We start from the raw sequence: 16453 nt of genomic DNA on the forward strand, positions 1-16453 counted from the left end.
ACCTACAGTGGACGTATAGGGGCTATACGTCCTTTGCAGTGGACGTATAGCCCCCCCCCCCCCCCCCCCCCCCCCCCTGAAATGAACAAATGACTCGAAAAAAGATTCGTTCATTTTACTGAACGAGATTCAAAGAACCGAATCAGTAAAAAGAACCGAACTTCCCATCACTAGTTGACAACAACTATGCGGTGCTTAACATACGTCACATACTCTGTTGCTCTGGTTGTAGATCTATCCAATTGAGCGAAGAGGCATTTGTTTTCCAGGCTCGTTTGAAACACGCCCTGTAGTCAAAGCCCAATGGAGAGTTCTCAGACTCATATTCTGACTAGAATTATGAGTATGACAACGTCAGGCTAAGTTCTTTGCGGGCAGAACATGAAAATGAAAATGCAATGTCCGCTCTGTTTTTTTTTTTGATTATGAAAAATGCAAATAGGATGATTGATTACTAATTTTATTTATGAGTCAAATAATGCAGCCACATTCTTAAAATGAAAATGCATTTCTGGAAATGCATTTGAATTTGAATTGTGGTCACGATTTTGCAGCCACGTTCTGAAAATGAAAATGCATTTCTGGTAATGCATTTGAATTTGAATTGTGGTCACGATTTTGCAGCCACGTTCTTGAAAATGAAAATGCATTTCTGGAAATACATTTTCATTTGAATTGTGGTCACGATTTTGCAGCCACATTCTTAAAATGAAAATGCATTCCTGGAAATGCATTTTCATTTTCAAATTTTACATTTCAAATTGAATTTTGGTATCTATTTGCTGGGGCATATTTTGAAAATTAAATTTCAAATGTCTTTTTCGTTTTTATTTTAATTAAGTGAAAGAATGAGCAGTCTTAAGGAAGAAAATTAAAATGCAAATAGGATGATTGATTACTAATTTCATTTATGAGTCAAATAATGCAGCCACATTCTTAAAATGAAAATGCATTTCTGGAAATGCATTTTCATTTGAATTTTGGTCACGATTTGCTTCCATAGTCAGCTGTCAACAATGTGATGTTGTAAAGAATTCCATCCACTGTTCTGTGCAGGGGCGTGCCTAGACATAAAGCTCTACTGGGGCACAGGCCCCTATTTGTTTCCCTTTTTTTCTTCCAAGCTGGCTGCGCACAATGCACTACACATCAATAGAAACTCCCCTTGCTTAACCCACTATTCAACCGTTCAGGGACACAAGTTTGATATCAGGCCAATTTTTTTTTTGCATTCATTTGAATGCAAATCCTGTTTTTTTTACTTGCTTCATGGTCATATTGTTTTTATGTTTTAGTCCAAATAAGATGATTGGTAGGCCTATCATTCAGAAACTTTCTTTAGTTTAGAAATGTTTTCTTAGCCTACCTCAATTCTAAGTGCGTGCAGAGTCCGACACCTGGACTTCTGTGTGCGTGATTTTACAAGCGTTGTTTGGGGGACTGCGTTTATTTTTTCCGAGATTATTAATCTAAATTAATGCACTGACTAATAAAGTAAATTGATAAAACTCAAACTCTTGATTTTACTGGGGCACAGCGGATTGGGCCACATGCCCCAGTAAGAAAGGTCCAACGACGCCCCTAGTTCTGTGGTCTGTCTTTGGATCAGTCCTGCATTTTAGCTCAAGTCAGTGTTGACACACAGCATTTCAAATTGAAGACACATTTGTATATTTTTTAGGCTTGTAACATTCTAATAGTTATTTGAATAACCATAAAAACCATGAATAGCCCTTTAACAAGGCTGGTATTGATCATACACTGTAGCCAAAGTCAAGCACTGGAACTTTTCAATCCCACTCTTATTTTTTTTTGTGCTTTTAACACTCTTTGACCTTATTGATTCATGTCAATTGTCTTTCAGATCCCATTGGAATGGTATCAATAAATATGTCTGTTATCTTAGGGCCCATCAAAGAGAGAAATGAAACAGATATGAAAAGAAAGACAGACAAAGAGATGGAGAGGTAACAGAGGTGACCATGTGGGAAAGAGAAATCTGTCCAAACTCCCAAGTATCTATCGCCGTTATTATTTTGCTTTCCATGGAATAGTTTCCATGGAAACAGAAGACCTCTTCACCGGTGGTAGTCGAGGCCCACCAGGCTGACCCCGTTAACGGCCAGGATCTGGTTAGCGGGACCCAGCCTGTGGCTCCTGGCTGCGGGGAGTCAGGAAACACAGGAACCAACTGACAACTGTTAGAAAATAAGATAATTAGCATCAGTTTTTCATGAGTGTCTGTAACTTAGCCAATAGTTTTTACAGCCTGTTCACTGACAACAACTGCTCAGAACAAGTAGTCTAGGCCTAGTCATATTTTCGTTCTCACACAATGACTGACATATTGTCACGATATAAACATCTCTCTCCAAATAGGCTTAATAATTTTATTAGCAGTAAATACACGTGTACTACTAAATAAAGGTGTATTGCATAGTCAATATTATAGGTCACTTTTTAAATCATTTCATATATTATAGTTATATCATGGCCATGGATGCATTAATCATTGCATCTGTCTTTCAAAGATGTCAGGTAAAAAAGCAATTAAGCATCCTCTCATTCGCTCTGAGAGGAAAGCCCCTAAAGTTAGACTGCCACTTGAATGAAGTACATCTTTTATTTATTGAGGCCATTAAAGTGTTAACTGTGTTAGACTGACACATTTGACACAGGTTTGTTTTTCAATCATTATTTGTGTTTAATTAGGTTTTTACTTTTCACAGTGATGAGTCAGCAAAACATCACATTGACATGTTTGAAATCACATATCACATTTATGTGTACTATGTCTAAAAGACATGATGATCAAATAAACACACCTGAGGCAGATTGTTCACTACTGCTTCAACTACTAACAGATAGAAGCAGGGGCTAAAGTTTCATTACACATGAACTTTGTATAATGACACTTTTTGAAAACGGTCAATTTGTCACCCCGCCCTCACTTTTTATTAAGAAGATTATATCTAACGACTGCATCCTCAGTTATAAAAGTTGTCCCACCAACATTAGAAAACAAACCTACACACCTGGTGGGAAGATAGTCAAGATAATTTGTAACTGAGCTCCCATTTTCAAACTGGGACATGAAGGCAGTTGATCTAAACAGTTGCCTCGGAACATATGTACTGTATGTTATTTATTACACTTATTAAACTATAATGGCTATAAGGAAAGTCAGTTCCACACAAATTTGTATATGACATCCTTCATTTTGTCTCTGTAAACAGCATCAAATAACTCTGCTTGGGCCACAGTGAGCTGGTTCTTCCAGTCTCCTACGACTCCTGGGGAAAAAGGCACACAGAAAATGATAAAGTACTATGCAAATCAATGAATACAAATGTTGACATGCGTTTTTTCTGGATTTGTTTGTTGTTATTCTGTTTCTCACTGTTCAAACTATATAGCTAAGAATATTTAAGATCAACACTAACAGTTGAAGCAGATGATTTTCTCCAATCTAGTAGTTGATTTTTCTTCCTTAGCTCTTGACTACAGAAATACTGTAGAACTGTGCTCTTCTGAACCTTGAGTATCTGATGTACTTTCTATACTATTTGTATCTTTGTTTGGATAAAAGTGTCTGCTAAATGACTAAAATGCTAATGTGTCGGGAAGTACAGAAAGTTCAAAGCAAAATAACCAAAAGTCTAGTTCAGTGAAATAAAAGCATTTGCCTGCAGATCAAAGGTTCCCAGGTTCAAACCCACCCTGTATGTCCCTCTGAATTCCTCCCTTGTCGATCTTAAAATATAAAACATACTGATAAAGAAAACATCCTTAAGAATACAAGGAGGGTCGTACCTTTCCTGAGGAATTCTGATTTGGTCTGGTCCATGAACTCGCTGGGTACCAGGGAGTAGTTGGACATCTTGTTTTGCTTCATGTTCTTGAACATGCAGTGGTCTGCTATCTTCTCAACCACCTCGGGGGTTAAGGAACTGTCCATGTAGAGGGCAATCCTGGCAACAGAATCCCTCAGGTCCTGCCAGGATGCAGAAACAGTGGTGTAGTCATTCAACCTGCTGTCCTCCCTGTGGCTACCCTTGACCCAATCATCACTGCTTATTCTGTAGTGGACCAATGGGAAAAGACTAAACCATTTAGAACAATCAATTTTTTGTACTGATCTTCATTCATGGCATACCATAATACTGTGGTACATAGGGATCTGCTGGGATCTCGTAAGACACTCACCCATATCATCTCCTCATAGGAGATGTACATAACACGGTCCTGGTCCTTTGCATTCAACCAACCCTTAACATGGTCGAACCATGAACCAAACATAACTGAAACCACAACCACACAAGAATTCTCATACAGTAAACTTCAATTTACGTGCTTGATGTATCAGTAAAGATTAATGGTAATTAATTTGAGAAAAATAACCTAGATGACAACATGAATACAATTTAAATTGAATTAATCAATTTAAGATATTGTATGGTGTTTTGTATTGTGAAATATAACTACTAAACTATAATGGCATGGGTATCTGTATCGACAGAGAATCCATGAAGAACAAACACAGCATGCATGGACAAGTACATTTCATTCCATTAACACAGACATGCAACACCTACGTTCACCAGCACAGTACCTTTTCCACTGAGAAACTTCTGTAAGAAATCGCCCTGTGATTGGGGATTAACCAGGTAGGAGGCCATCCCATAATAATGGTAGGAAGATGTGAACACATCTCTGGGGTTCCTCATGATGTAAATCACCTGGCCGAAGAACAAGCCACGCTAATTGATGAATCATTCATCTTAGTATTAAATCAACTATTAAATCAATAAGCCCATTACCTCCATAGGAAAGACCAGGTTCACAGTCTTGTATGAGGTCATACTCACTCACATAATTACCAATCATGCAAGATCCCATTCAGTTTTCAAAACACACATATGCACCACAGTTATATTACATTTGCACCATCACCTTTCATGGTTGGTGTTCAAAATGAGAGGGGGAGGGGCAAGGGTGGTCTTGGATCCCCAATAAGAATTGAATGACCCTGTGCTATTAGTGATACCTATACCAACCCATGGCCTTAGGATGGGAGACTGCACCCTACCTTGGGCTTGTCCTTGAAGAAGGACTGGGGCATCATGTCATAGTGGAAGTGTGTTGCAAACAGGCGAGGCGAAGGCCTCTGTTCCAGGTTGAGAACCTGGGCCCTGTGTTCCTCCAGCCAGGGAACCCGGTCCCAGTTAAGCTGGGTCAGAACCGAAGTCAAGTCTCCTCCACTCTGAATCAGGGGAGTGATCTCCTGCATCCATGTTGTGCCTGGAACACAGGTGTTTGCACAAATTTGTTTTCAAATTTTACATTTCAAATTGAATTTTGGTATCTATTTGCTGGGGCATATTTTGAAAATTAAATTTCAAATGTCTTTTTCGTTTTTATTTTAATTAAGTGAAAGAATGAGCAGTCTTAAGGAAGAAAATTAAAATGCAAATAGGATGATTGATTACTAATTTCATTTATGAGTCAAATAATGCAGCCACATTCTTAAAATGAAAATGCATTTCTGGAAATGCATTTTCATTTGAATTTTGGTCACGATTTGCTTCCATAGTCAGCTGTCAACAATGTGATGTTGTAAAGAATTCCATCCACTTTTCTGTGCAGGGGCGTGCCTAGACATAAAGCTCTACTGGGGCACAGGCCCCTATTTGTTTCCCTTTTTTTCTTCCAAGCTGGCTGCGCACAATGCACTACACATCAATAGAAACTCCCCTTGCTTAACCCACTATTCAACCGTTCAGGGACACAAGTTTGATATCAGGCCAATTTTTTTTTTTGCATTCATTTGAATGCAAATCCTGTTTTTTTTACTTGCTTCATGGTCATATTGTTTTTATGTTTTAGTCCAAATAAGATGATTGGTAGGCCTATCATTCAGAAACTTTCTTTAGTTTAGAAATGTTTTCTTAGCCTACCTCAATTCTAAGTGCGTGCAGAGTCCGACACCTGGACTTCTGTGTGCGTGATTTTACAAGCGTTGTTTGGGGGACTGCGTTTATTTTTTCCGAGATTATTAATCTAAATTAATGCACTGACTAATAAAGTAAATTGATAAAACTCAAACTCTTGATTTTACTGGGGCACAGCGGATTGGGCCACATGCCCCAGTAAGAAAGGTCCAACGACGCCCCTAGTTCTGTGGTCTGTCTTTGGATCAGTCCTGCATTTTAGCTCAAGTCAGTGTTGACACACAGCATTTCAAATTGAAGACACATTTGTATATTTTTTAGGCTTGTAACATTCTAATAGTTATTTGAATAACCATAAAAACCATGAATAGCCCTTTAACAAGGCTGGTATTGATCATACACTGTAGCCAAAGTCAAGCACTGGAACTTTTCAATCCCACTCTTATTTTTTTGTGTGCTTTTAACACTCTTTGACCTTATTGATTCATGTCAATTGTCTTTCAGATCCCATTGGAATGGTATCAATAAATATGTCTGTTATCTTAGGGCCCATCAAAGAGAGAAATGAAACAGATATGAAAAGAAAGACAGACAAAGAGATGGAGAGGTAACAGAGGTGACCATGTGGGAAAGAGAAATCTGTCCAAACTCCCAAGTATCTATCGCCGTTATTATTTTGCTTTCCATGGAATAGTTTCCATGGAAACAGAAGACCTCTTCACCGGTGGTAGTCGAGGCCCACCAGGCTGACCCCGTTAACGGCCAGGATCTGGTTAGCGGGACCCAGCCTGTGGCTCCTGGCTGCGGGGAGTCAGGAAACACAGGAACCAACTGACAACTGTTAGAAAATAAGATAATTAGCATCAGTTTTTCATGAGTGTCTGTAACTTAGCCAATAGTTTTTACAGCCTGTTCACTGACAACAACTGCTCAGAACAAGTAGTCTAGGCCTAGTCATATTTTCGTTCTCACACAATGACTGACATATTGTCACGATATAAACATCTCTCTCCAAATAGGCTTAATAATTTTATTAGCAGTAAATACACGTGTACTACTAAATAAAGGTGTATTGCATAGTCAATATTATAGGTCACTTTTTAAATCATTTCATATATTATAGTTATATCATGGCCATGGACGCATTAATCATTGCATCTGTCTTTCAAAGATGTCAGGTAAAAAAGCAATTAAGCATCCTCTCATTCGCTCTGAGAGGAAAGCCCCTAAAGTTAGACTGCCACTTGAATGAAGTACATCTTTTATTTATTGAGGCCATTAAAGTGTTAACTGTGTTAGATTGACACATTTGACACAGGTTTGTTTTTCAATCATTATTTGTGTTTAATTAGGTTTTTACTTTTCACAGTGATGAGTCAGCAAAACATCACATTGACATGTTTGAAATCACATATCACATTTATGTGTACTATGTCTAAAAGACATGATGATCAAATAAACACACCTGAGGCAGATTGTTCACTACTGCTTCAACTACTAACAGATAGAAGCAGGGGCTAAAGTTTCATTACACATGAACTTTGTATAATGACACTTTTTGAAAACGGTCAATTTGTCACCCCGCCCTCACTTTTTATTAAGAAGATTATATCTAACGACTGCATCCTCAGTTATAAAAGTTGTCCCACCAACATTAGAAAACAAACCTACACACCTGGTGGGAAGATAGTCAAGATAATTTGTAACTGAGCTCCCATTTTCAAACTGGGACATGAAGGCAGTTGATCTAAACAGTTGCCTCGGAACATATGTACTGTATGTTATTTATTACACTTATTAAACTATAATGGCTATAAGGAAAGTCAGTTCCACACAAATTTGTATATGACATCCTTCATTTTGTCTCTGTAAACAGCATCAAATAACTCTGCTTGGGCCACAGTGAGCTGGTTCTTCCAGTCTCCTACGACTCCTGGGGAAAAAGGCACACAGAAAATGATAAAGTACTATGCAAATCAATGAATACAAATGTTGACATGCGTTTTTTCTGGATTTGTTTGTTGTTATTCTGTTTCTCACTGTTCAAACTATATAGCTAAGAATATTTAAGATCAACACTAACAGTTGAAGCAGATGATTTTCTCCAATCTAGTAGTTGATTTTTCTTCCTTAGCTCTTGACTACAGAAATACTGTAGAACTGTGCTCTTCTGAACCTTGAGTATCTGATGTACTTTCTATACTATTTGTATCTTTGTTTGGATAAAAGTGTCTGCTAAATGACTAAAATGCTAATGTGTCGGGAAGTACAGAAAGTTCAAAGCAAAATAACCAAAAGTCTAGTTCAGTGAAATAAAAGCATTTGCCTGCAGATCAAAGGTTCCCAGGTTCAAACCCACCCTGTATGTCCCTCTGAATTCCTCCCTTGTCGATCTTAAAATATAAAACATACTGATAAAGAAAACATCCTTAAGAATACAAGGAGGGTCGTACCTTTCCTGAGGAATTCTGATTTGGTCTGGTCCATGAACTCGCTGGGTACCAGGGAGTAGTTGGACATCTTGTTTTGCTTCATGTTCTTGAACATGCAGTGGTCTGCTATCTTCTCAACCACCTCGGGGGTTAAGGAACTGTCCATGTAGAGGGCAATCCTGGCAACAGAATCCCTCAGGTCCTGCCAGGATGCAGAAACAGTGGTGTAGTCATTCAACCTGCTGTCCTCCCTGTGGCTACCCTTGACCCAATCATCACTGCTTATTCTGTAGTGGACCAATGGGAAAAGACTAAACCATTTAGAACAATCAATTTTTTGTACTGATCTTCATTCATGGCATACCATAATACTGTGGTACATAGGGATCTGCTGGGATCTCGTAAGACACTCACCCATATCATCTCCTCATAGGAGATGTACATAACACGGTCCTGGTCCTTTGCATTCAACCAACCCTTAACATGGTCGAACCATGAACCAAACATAACTGAAACCACAACCACACAAGAATTCTCATACAGTAAACTTCAATTTACGTGCTTGATGTATCAGTAAAGATTAATGGTAATTAATTTGAGAAAAATAACCTAGATGACAACATGAATACAATTTAAATTGAATTAATCAATTTAAGATATTGTATGGTGTTTTGTATTGTGAAATATAACTACTAAACTATAATGGCATGGGTATCTGTATCGACAGAGAATCCATGAAGAACAAACACAGCATGCATGGACAAGTACATTTCATTCCATTAACACAGACATGCAACACCTACGTTCACCAGCACAGTACCTTTTCCACTGAGAAACTTCTGTAAGAAATCGCCCTGTGATTGGGGATTAACCAGGTAGGAGGCCATCCCATAATAATGGTAGGAAGATGTGAACACATCTCTGGGGTTCCTCATGATGTAAATCACCTGGCCGAAGAACAAGCCACGCTAATTGATGAATCATTCATCTTAGTATTAAATCAACTATTAAATCAATAAGCCCATTACCTCCATAGGAAAGACCAGGTTCACAGTCTTGTATGAGGTCATACTCACTCACATAATTACCAATCATGCAAGATCCCATTCAGTTTTCAAAACACACATATGCACCACAGTTATATTACATTTGCACCATCACCTTTCATGGTTGGTGTTCAAAATGAGAGGGGGAGGGGCAAGGGTGGTCTTGGATCCCCAATAAGAATTGAATGACCCTGTGCTATTAGTGATACCTATACCAACCCATGGCCTTAGGATGGGAGACTGCACCCTACCTTGGGCTTGTCCTTGAAGAAGGACTGGGGCATCATGTCATAGTGGAAGTGTGTTGCAAACAGGCGAGGCGAAGGCCTCTGTTCCAGGTTGAGAACCTGGGCCCTGTGTTCCTCCAGCCAGGGAACCCGGTCCCAGTTAAGCTGGGTCAGAACCGAAGTCAAGTCTCCTCCACTCTGAATCAGGGGAGTGATCTCCTGCATCCATGTTGTGCCTGGAACACAGGTGTTTGCACAAATTTGTTTTCAAATTTTACATTTCAAATTGAATTTTGGTATCTATTTGCTGGGGCATATTTTGAAAATTAAATTTCAAATGTCTTTTTCGTTTTTATTTTAATTAAGTGAAAGAATGAGCAGTCTTAAGGAAGAAAATTAAAATGCAAATAGGATGATTGATTACTAATTTCATTTATGAGTCAAATAATGCAGCCACATTCTTAAAATGAAAATGCATTTCTGGAAATGCATTTTCATTTGAATTTTGGTCACGATTTGCTTCCATAGTCAGCTGTCAACAATGTGATGTTGTAAAGAATTCCATCCACTGTTCTGTGCAGGGGCGTGCCTAGACATAAAGCTCTACTGGGGCACAGGCCCCTATTTGTTTCCCTTTTTTTCTTCCAAGCTGGCTGCGCACAATGCACTACACATCAATAGAAACTCCCCTTGCTTAACCCACTATTCAACCGTTCAGGGACACAAGTTTGATATCAGGCCAATTTTTTTTTTGCATTCATTTGAATGCAAATCCTGTTTTTTTTACTTGCTTCATGGTCATATTGTTTTTATGTTTTAGTCCAAATAAGATGATTGGTAGGCCTATCATTCAGAAACTTTCTTTAGTTTAGAAATGTTTTCTTAGCCTACCTCAATTCTAAGTGCGTGCAGAGTCCGACACCTGGACTTCTGTGTGCGTGATTTTACAAGCGTTGTTTGGGGGACTGCGTTTATTTTTTCCGAGATTATTAATCTAAATTAATGCACTGACTAATAAAGTAAATTGATAAAACTCAAACTCTTGATTTTACTGGGGCACAGCGGATTGGGCCACATGCCCCAGTAAGAAAGGTCCAACGACGCCCCTAGTTCTGTGGTCTGTCTTTGGATCAGTCCTGCATTTTAGCTCAAGTCAGTGTTGACACACAGCATTTCAAATTGAAGACACATTTGTATATTTTTTAGGCTTGTAACATTCTAATAGTTATTTGAATAACCATAAAAACCATGAATAGCCCTTTAACAAGGCTGGTATTGATCATACACTGTAGCCAAAGTCAAGCACTGGAACTTTTCAATCCCACTCTTATTTTTTTGTGTGCTTTTAACACTCTTTGACCTTATTGATTCATGTCAATTGTCTTTCAGATCCCATTGGAATGGTATCAATAAATATGTCTGTTATCTTAGGGCCCATCAAAGAGAGAAATGAAACAGATATGAAAAGAAAGACAGACAAAGAGATGGAGAGGTAACAGAGGTGACCATGTGGGAAAGAGAAATCTGTCCAAACTCCCAAGTATCTATCGCCGTTATTATTTTGCTTTCCATGGAATAGTTTCCATGGAAACAGAAGACCTCTTCACCGGTGGTAGTCGAGGCCCACCAGGCTGACCCCGTTAACGGCCAGGATCTGGTTAGCGGGACCCAGCCTGTGGCTCCTGGCTGCGGGGAGTCAGGAAACACAGGAACCAACTGACAACTGTTAGAAAATAAGATAATTAGCATCAGTTTTTCATGAGTGTCTGTAACTTAGCCAATAGTTTTTACAGCCTGTTCACTGACAACAACTGCTCAGAACAAGTAGTCTAGGCCTAGTCATATTTTCGTTCTCACACAATGACTGACATATTGTCACGATATAAACATCTCTCTCCAAATAGGCTTAATAATTTTATTAGCAGTAAATACACGTGTACTACTAAATAAAGGTGTATTGCATAGTCAATATTATAGGTCACTTTTTAAATCATTTCATATATTATAGTTATATCATGGCCATGGACGCATTAATCATTGCATCTGTCTTTCAAAGATGTCAGGTAAAAAAGCAATTAAGCATCCTCTCATTCGCTCTGAGAGGAAAGCCCCTAAAGTTAGACTGCCACTTGAATGAAGTACATCTTTTATTTATTGAGGCCATTAAAGTGTTAACTGTGTTAGACTGACACATTTGACACAGGTTTGTTTTTCAATCATTATTTGTGTTTAATTAGGTTTTTACTTTTCACAGTGATGAGTCAGCAAAACATCACATTGACATGTTTGAAATCACATATCACATTTATGTGTACTATGTCTAAAAGACATGATGATCAAATAAACACACCTGAGGCAGATTGTTCACTACTGCTTCAACTACTAACAGATAGAAGCAGGGGCTAAAGTTTCATTACACATGAACTTTGTATAATGACACTTTTTGAAAACGGTCAATTTGTCACCCCGCCCACACTTTTTATTAAGAAGATTATATCTAACGACTGCATCCTCAGTTATAAAAGTTGTCCCACCAACATTAGAAAACAAACCTACACACCTGGTGGGAAGATAGTCAAGATAATTTGTAACTGAGCTCCCATTTTCAAACTGGGACATGAAGGCAGTTGATCTAAACAGTTGCCTCGGAACATATGTACTGTATGTTATTTATTACACTTATTAAACTATAATGGCTATAAGGAAAGTCAGTTCCACACAAATTTGTATATGACATCCTTCATTTTGTCTCTGTAAACAGCATCAAATAACTCTGCTTGGGCCACAGTGAGCTGGTTCTTCCAGTCTCCTACGACTCCTGGGGAAAAAGGCACACAGAAAATGATAAAGTACTATGCAAATCAATGAATACAAATGTTGACATGCGTTTTTTCTGGATTTGTTTGTTGTTATTCTGTTTCTCACTGTTCAAACTATATAGCTAAGAATATTTAAGATCAACACTAACAGTTGAAGCAGATGATTTTCTCCAATCTAGTAGTTGATTTTTCTTCCTTAGCTCTTGACTACAGAAATACTGTAGAACTGTGCTCTTCTGAACCTTGAGTATCTGATGTACTTTCTATACTATTTGTATCTTTGTTTGGATAAAAGTGTCTGCTAAATGACTAAAATGCTAATGTGTCGGGAAGTACAGAAAGTTCAAAGCAAAATAACCAAAAGTCTAGTTCAGTGAAATAAAAGCATTTGCCTGCAGATCAAAGGTTCCCAGGTTCAAACCCACCCTGTATGTCCCTCTGAATTCCTCCCTTGTCGATCTTAAAATATAAAACATACTGATAAAGAAAACATCCTTAAGAATACAAGGAGGGTCGTACCTTTCCTGAGGAATTCTGATTTGGTCTGGTCCATGAACTCGCTGGGTACCAGGGAGTAGTTGGACATCTTGTTTTGCTTCATGTTCTTGAACATGCAGTGGTCTGCTATCTTCTCAACCACCTCGGGGGTTAAGGAACTGTCCATGTAGAGGGCAATCCTGGCAACAGAATCCCTCAGGTCCTGCCAGGATGCAGAAACAGTGGTGTAGTCATTCAACCTGCTGTCCTCCCTGTGGCTACCCTTGACCCAATCATCACTGCTTATTCTGTAGTGGACCAATGGGAAAAGACTAAACCATTTAGAACAATCAATTTTTTGTACTGATCTTCATTCATGGCATACCATAATACTGTGGTACATAGGGATCTGCTGGGATCTCGTAAGACACTCACCCATATCATCTCCTCATAGGAGATGTACATAACACGGTCCTGGTCCTTTGCATTCAACCAACCCTTAACATGGTCGAACCATGAACCAAACATAACTGAAACCACAACCACACAAGAATTCTCATACAGTAAACTTCAATTTACGTGCTTGATGTATCAGTAAAGATTAATGGTAATTAATTTGAGAAAAATAACCTAGATGACAACATGAATACAATTTAAATTGAATTAATCAATTTAAGATATTGTATGGTGTTTTGTATTGTGAAATATAACTACTAAACTATAATGGCATGGGTATCTGTATCGACAGAGAATCCATGAAGAACAAACACAGCATGCATGGACAAGTACATTTCATTCCATTAACACAGACATGCAACACCTACGTTCACCAGCACAGTACCTTTTCCACTGAGAAACTTCTGTAAGAAATCGCCCTGTGATTGGGGATTAACCAGGTAGGAGGCCATCCCATAATAATGGTAGGAAGATGTGAACACATCTCTGGGGTTCCTCATGATGTAAATCACCTGGCCGAAGAACAAGCCACGCTAATTGATGAATCATTCATCTTAGTATTAAATCAACTATTAAATCAATAAGCCCATTACCTCCATAGGAAAGACCAGGTTCACAGTCTTGTATGAGGTCATACTCACTCACATAATTACCAATCATGCAAGATCCCATTCAGTTTTCAAAACACACATATGCACCACAGTTATATTACATTTGCACCATCACCTTTCATGGTTGGTGTTCAAAATGAGAGGGGGAGGGGCAAGGGTGGTCTTGGATCCCCAATAAGAATTGAATGACCCTGTGCTATTAGTGATACCTATACCAACCCATGGCCTTAGGATGGGAGACTGCACCCTACCTTGGGCTTGTCCTTGAAGAAGGACTGGGGCATCATGTCATAGTGGAAGTGTGTTGCAAACAGGCGAGGCGAAGGCCTCTGTTCCAGGTTGAGAACCTGGGCCCTGTGTTCCTCCAGCCAGGGAACCCGGTCCCAGTTAAGCTGGGTCAGAACCGAAGTCAAGTCTCCTCCACTCTGAATCAGGGGAGTGATCTCCTGCATCCATGTTGTGCCTGGAACACAGGTGTTTGCACAAATTTGTTTTCAAATTTTACATTTCAAATTGAATTTTGGTATCTATTTGCTGGGGCATATTTTGAAAATTAAATTTCAAATGTCTTTTTCGTTTTTATTTTAATTAAGTGAAAGAATGAGCAGTCTTAAGGAAGAAAATTAAAATGCAAATAGGATGATTGATTACTAATTTCATTTATGAGTCAAATAATGCAGCCACATTCTTAAAATGAAAATGCATTTCTGGAAATGCATTTTCATTTGAATTTTGGTCACGATTTGCTTCCATAGTCAGCTGTCAACAATGTGATGTTGTAAAGAATTCCATCCACTGTTCTGTGCAGGGGCGTGCCTAGACATAAAGCTCTACTGGGGCACAGGCCCCTATTTGTTTCCCTTTTTTTCTTCCAAGCTGGCTGCGCACAATGCACTACACATCAATAGAAACTCCCCTTGCTTAACCCACTATTCAACCGTTCAGGGACACAAGTTTGATATCAGGCCAATTTTTTTTTTGCATTCATTTGAATGCAAATCCTGTTTTTTTTACTTGCTTCATGGTCATATTGTTTTTATGTTTTAGTCCAAATAAGATGATTGGTAGGCCTATCATTCAGAAACTTTCTTTAGTTTAGAAATGTTTTCTTAGCCTACCTCAATTCTAAGTGCGTGCAGAGTCCGACACCTGGACTTCTGTGTGCGTGATTTTACAAGCGTTGTTTGGGGGACTGCGTTTATTTTTTCCGAGATTATTAATCTAAATTAATGCACTGACTAATAAAGTAAATTGATAAAACTCAAACTCTTGATTTTACTGGGGCACAGCGGATTGGGCCACATGCCCCAGTAAGAAAGGTCCAACGACGCCCCTAGTTCTGTGGTCTGTCTTTGGATCAGTCCTGCATTTTAGCTCAAGTCAGTGTTGACACACAGCATTTCAAATTGAAGACACATTTGTATATTTTTTAGGCTTGTAACATTCTAATAGTTATTTGAATAACCATAAAAACCATGAATAGCCCTTTAACAAGGCTGGTATTGATCATACACTGTAGCCAAAGTCAAGCACTGGAACTTTTCAATCCCACTCTTATTTTTTTGTGTGCTTTTAACACTCTTTGACCTTATTGATTCATGTCAATTGTCTTTCAGATCCCATTGGAATGGTATCAATAAATATGTCTGTTATCTTAGGGCCCATCAAAGAGAGAAATGAAACAGATATGAAAAGAAAGACAGACAAAGAGATGGAGAGGTAACAGAGGTGACCATGTGGGAAAGAGAAATCTGTCCAAACTCCCAAGTATCTATCGCCGTTATTATTTTGCTTTCCATGGAATAGTTTCCATGGAAACAGAAGACCTCTTCACCGGTGGTAGTCGAGGCCCACCAGGCTGACCCCGTTAACGGCCAGGATCTGGTTAGCGGGACCCAGCCTGTGGCTCCTGGCTGCGGGGAGTCAGGAAACACAGGAACCAACTGACAACTGTTAGAAAATAAGATAATTAGCATCAGTTTTTCATGAGTGTCTGTAACTTAGCCAATAGTTTTTACAGCCTGTTCACTGACAACAACTGCTCAGAACAAGTAGTCTAGGCCTAGTCATATTTTCGTTCTCACACAATGACTGACATATTGTCACGATATAAACATCTCTCTCCAAATAGGCTTAATAATTTTATTAGCAGTAAATACACGTGTACTACTAAATAAAGGTGTATTGCATAGTCAATATTATAGGTCACTTTTTAAATCATTTCATATATTATAGTTATATCATGGCCATGGACGCATTAATCATTGCATCTGTCTTTCAAAGATGTCAGGTAAAAAAGCAATTAAGCATCCTCTCATTCGCTCTGAGAGGAAAGCCCCTAAAGTTAGACTGCCACTTGAATGAAGTACATCTTTTATTTATTGAGGCCATTAAAGTGTTAACTGTGTTAGACTGACACATTTGACACAGGTTT

At 38.7% G+C, this 16453-nt stretch overlaps 3 protein-coding genes across 3 annotated transcripts; all 3 read right to left on the reverse strand.

Annotated features, from left to right (window-relative positions):
- Positions 1 to 2694: 2694 nt before the first annotated feature.
- Positions 2695 to 5315, reverse strand: LOC124476034 (sulfotransferase 2B1-like). The gene is made up of 5 exons (XM_047033002.1): positions 5090 to 5315; positions 4613 to 4739; positions 4207 to 4301; positions 3814 to 3994; positions 2695 to 3293 (listed from the first exon to the last, which is right to left on the reverse strand). The coding sequence occupies exons 1-5, from the start codon at positions 5288 to 5290 to the stop codon at positions 3184 to 3186; spliced, it is 714 nt and encodes a 237-aa protein (XP_046888958.1). The 5' UTR covers positions 5291 to 5315; the 3' UTR covers positions 2695 to 3183.
- A 1970-nt stretch (positions 5316 to 7285) lies between these two features.
- On the reverse strand, positions 7286 to 9906 carry LOC124475684 (sulfotransferase 2B1-like). Its single transcript, XM_047032470.1, has 5 exons — positions 9681 to 9906; positions 9204 to 9330; positions 8798 to 8892; positions 8405 to 8585; positions 7286 to 7884 (listed from the first exon to the last, which is right to left on the reverse strand). Exons 1-5 carry the CDS (start codon positions 9879 to 9881, stop codon positions 7775 to 7777), a joined length of 714 nt encoding a protein of 237 aa, XP_046888426.1. The 5' UTR covers positions 9882 to 9906; the 3' UTR covers positions 7286 to 7774.
- Positions 9907 to 11863: 1957 nt separating this feature from the next.
- LOC124475743 (sulfotransferase 2B1-like) lies at positions 11864 to 14490 on the reverse strand. The gene is made up of 5 exons (XM_047032550.1): positions 14271 to 14490; positions 13794 to 13920; positions 13388 to 13482; positions 12995 to 13175; positions 11864 to 12474 (listed from the first exon to the last, which is right to left on the reverse strand). Exons 1-5 carry the CDS (start codon positions 14469 to 14471, stop codon positions 12365 to 12367), a joined length of 714 nt encoding a protein of 237 aa, XP_046888506.1. The 5' UTR covers positions 14472 to 14490; the 3' UTR covers positions 11864 to 12364.
- Positions 14491 to 16453: the final 1963 nt, after the last annotated feature.

This window comes from Hypomesus transpacificus, chromosome 13, assembly GCF_021917145.1.
Source record: "Hypomesus transpacificus isolate Combined female chromosome 13, fHypTra1, whole genome shotgun sequence".
NCBI classification, from domain to species: domain Eukaryota; kingdom Metazoa; phylum Chordata; class Actinopteri; order Osmeriformes; family Osmeridae; genus Hypomesus; species Hypomesus transpacificus.

What these genes read in the sequence shown, in the direction of transcription:
- LOC124475743 (XM_047032550.1), bottom strand. Translation starts at nt 14,471, where the DNA reads ATGCAGGAGATCACTCCCCTGATTCAGAGTGGAGGAGACTTGACTTCG. An exon ending in GAAGTTTCTCAGTGGAAAAG is followed by an intron (nt 13,483 to 13,793) that starts GTACTGTGCTGG and finishes TTGTGGTTTCAG; the next exon opens with TTATGTTTGGTTCATGGTTC. An exon ending in CCTATGAGGAGATGATATGG is followed by an intron (nt 13,176 to 13,387) that starts GTGAGTGTCTTA and finishes GCATCCTGGCAG; the next exon opens with GACCTGAGGGATTCTGTTGC.
- LOC124475684 (XM_047032470.1), bottom strand. Translation starts at nt 9,881, where the DNA reads ATGCAGGAGATCACTCCCCTGATTCAGAGTGGAGGAGACTTGACTTCG. An exon ending in TCTTCAAGGACAAGCCCAAG is followed by an intron (nt 9,331 to 9,680) that starts GTAGGGTGCAGT and finishes TTCTTCGGCCAG; the next exon opens with GTGATTTACATCATGAGGAA. An exon ending in CCTATGAGGAGATGATATGG is followed by an intron (nt 8,586 to 8,797) that starts GTGAGTGTCTTA and finishes GCATCCTGGCAG; the next exon opens with GACCTGAGGGATTCTGTTGC.
- LOC124476034 (XM_047033002.1), bottom strand. Translation starts at nt 5,290, where the DNA reads ATGCAGGAGATCACTCCCCTGATTCAGAGTGGAGGAGACTTGACTTCG. An exon ending in GAAGTTTCTCAGTGGAAAAG is followed by an intron (nt 4,302 to 4,612) that starts GTACTGTGCTGG and finishes TTGTGGTTTCAG; the next exon opens with TTATGTTTGGTTCATGGTTC. An exon ending in CCTATGAGGAGATGATATGG is followed by an intron (nt 3,995 to 4,206) that starts GTGAGTGTCTTA and finishes GCATCCTGGCAG; the next exon opens with GACCTGAGGGATTCTGTTGC.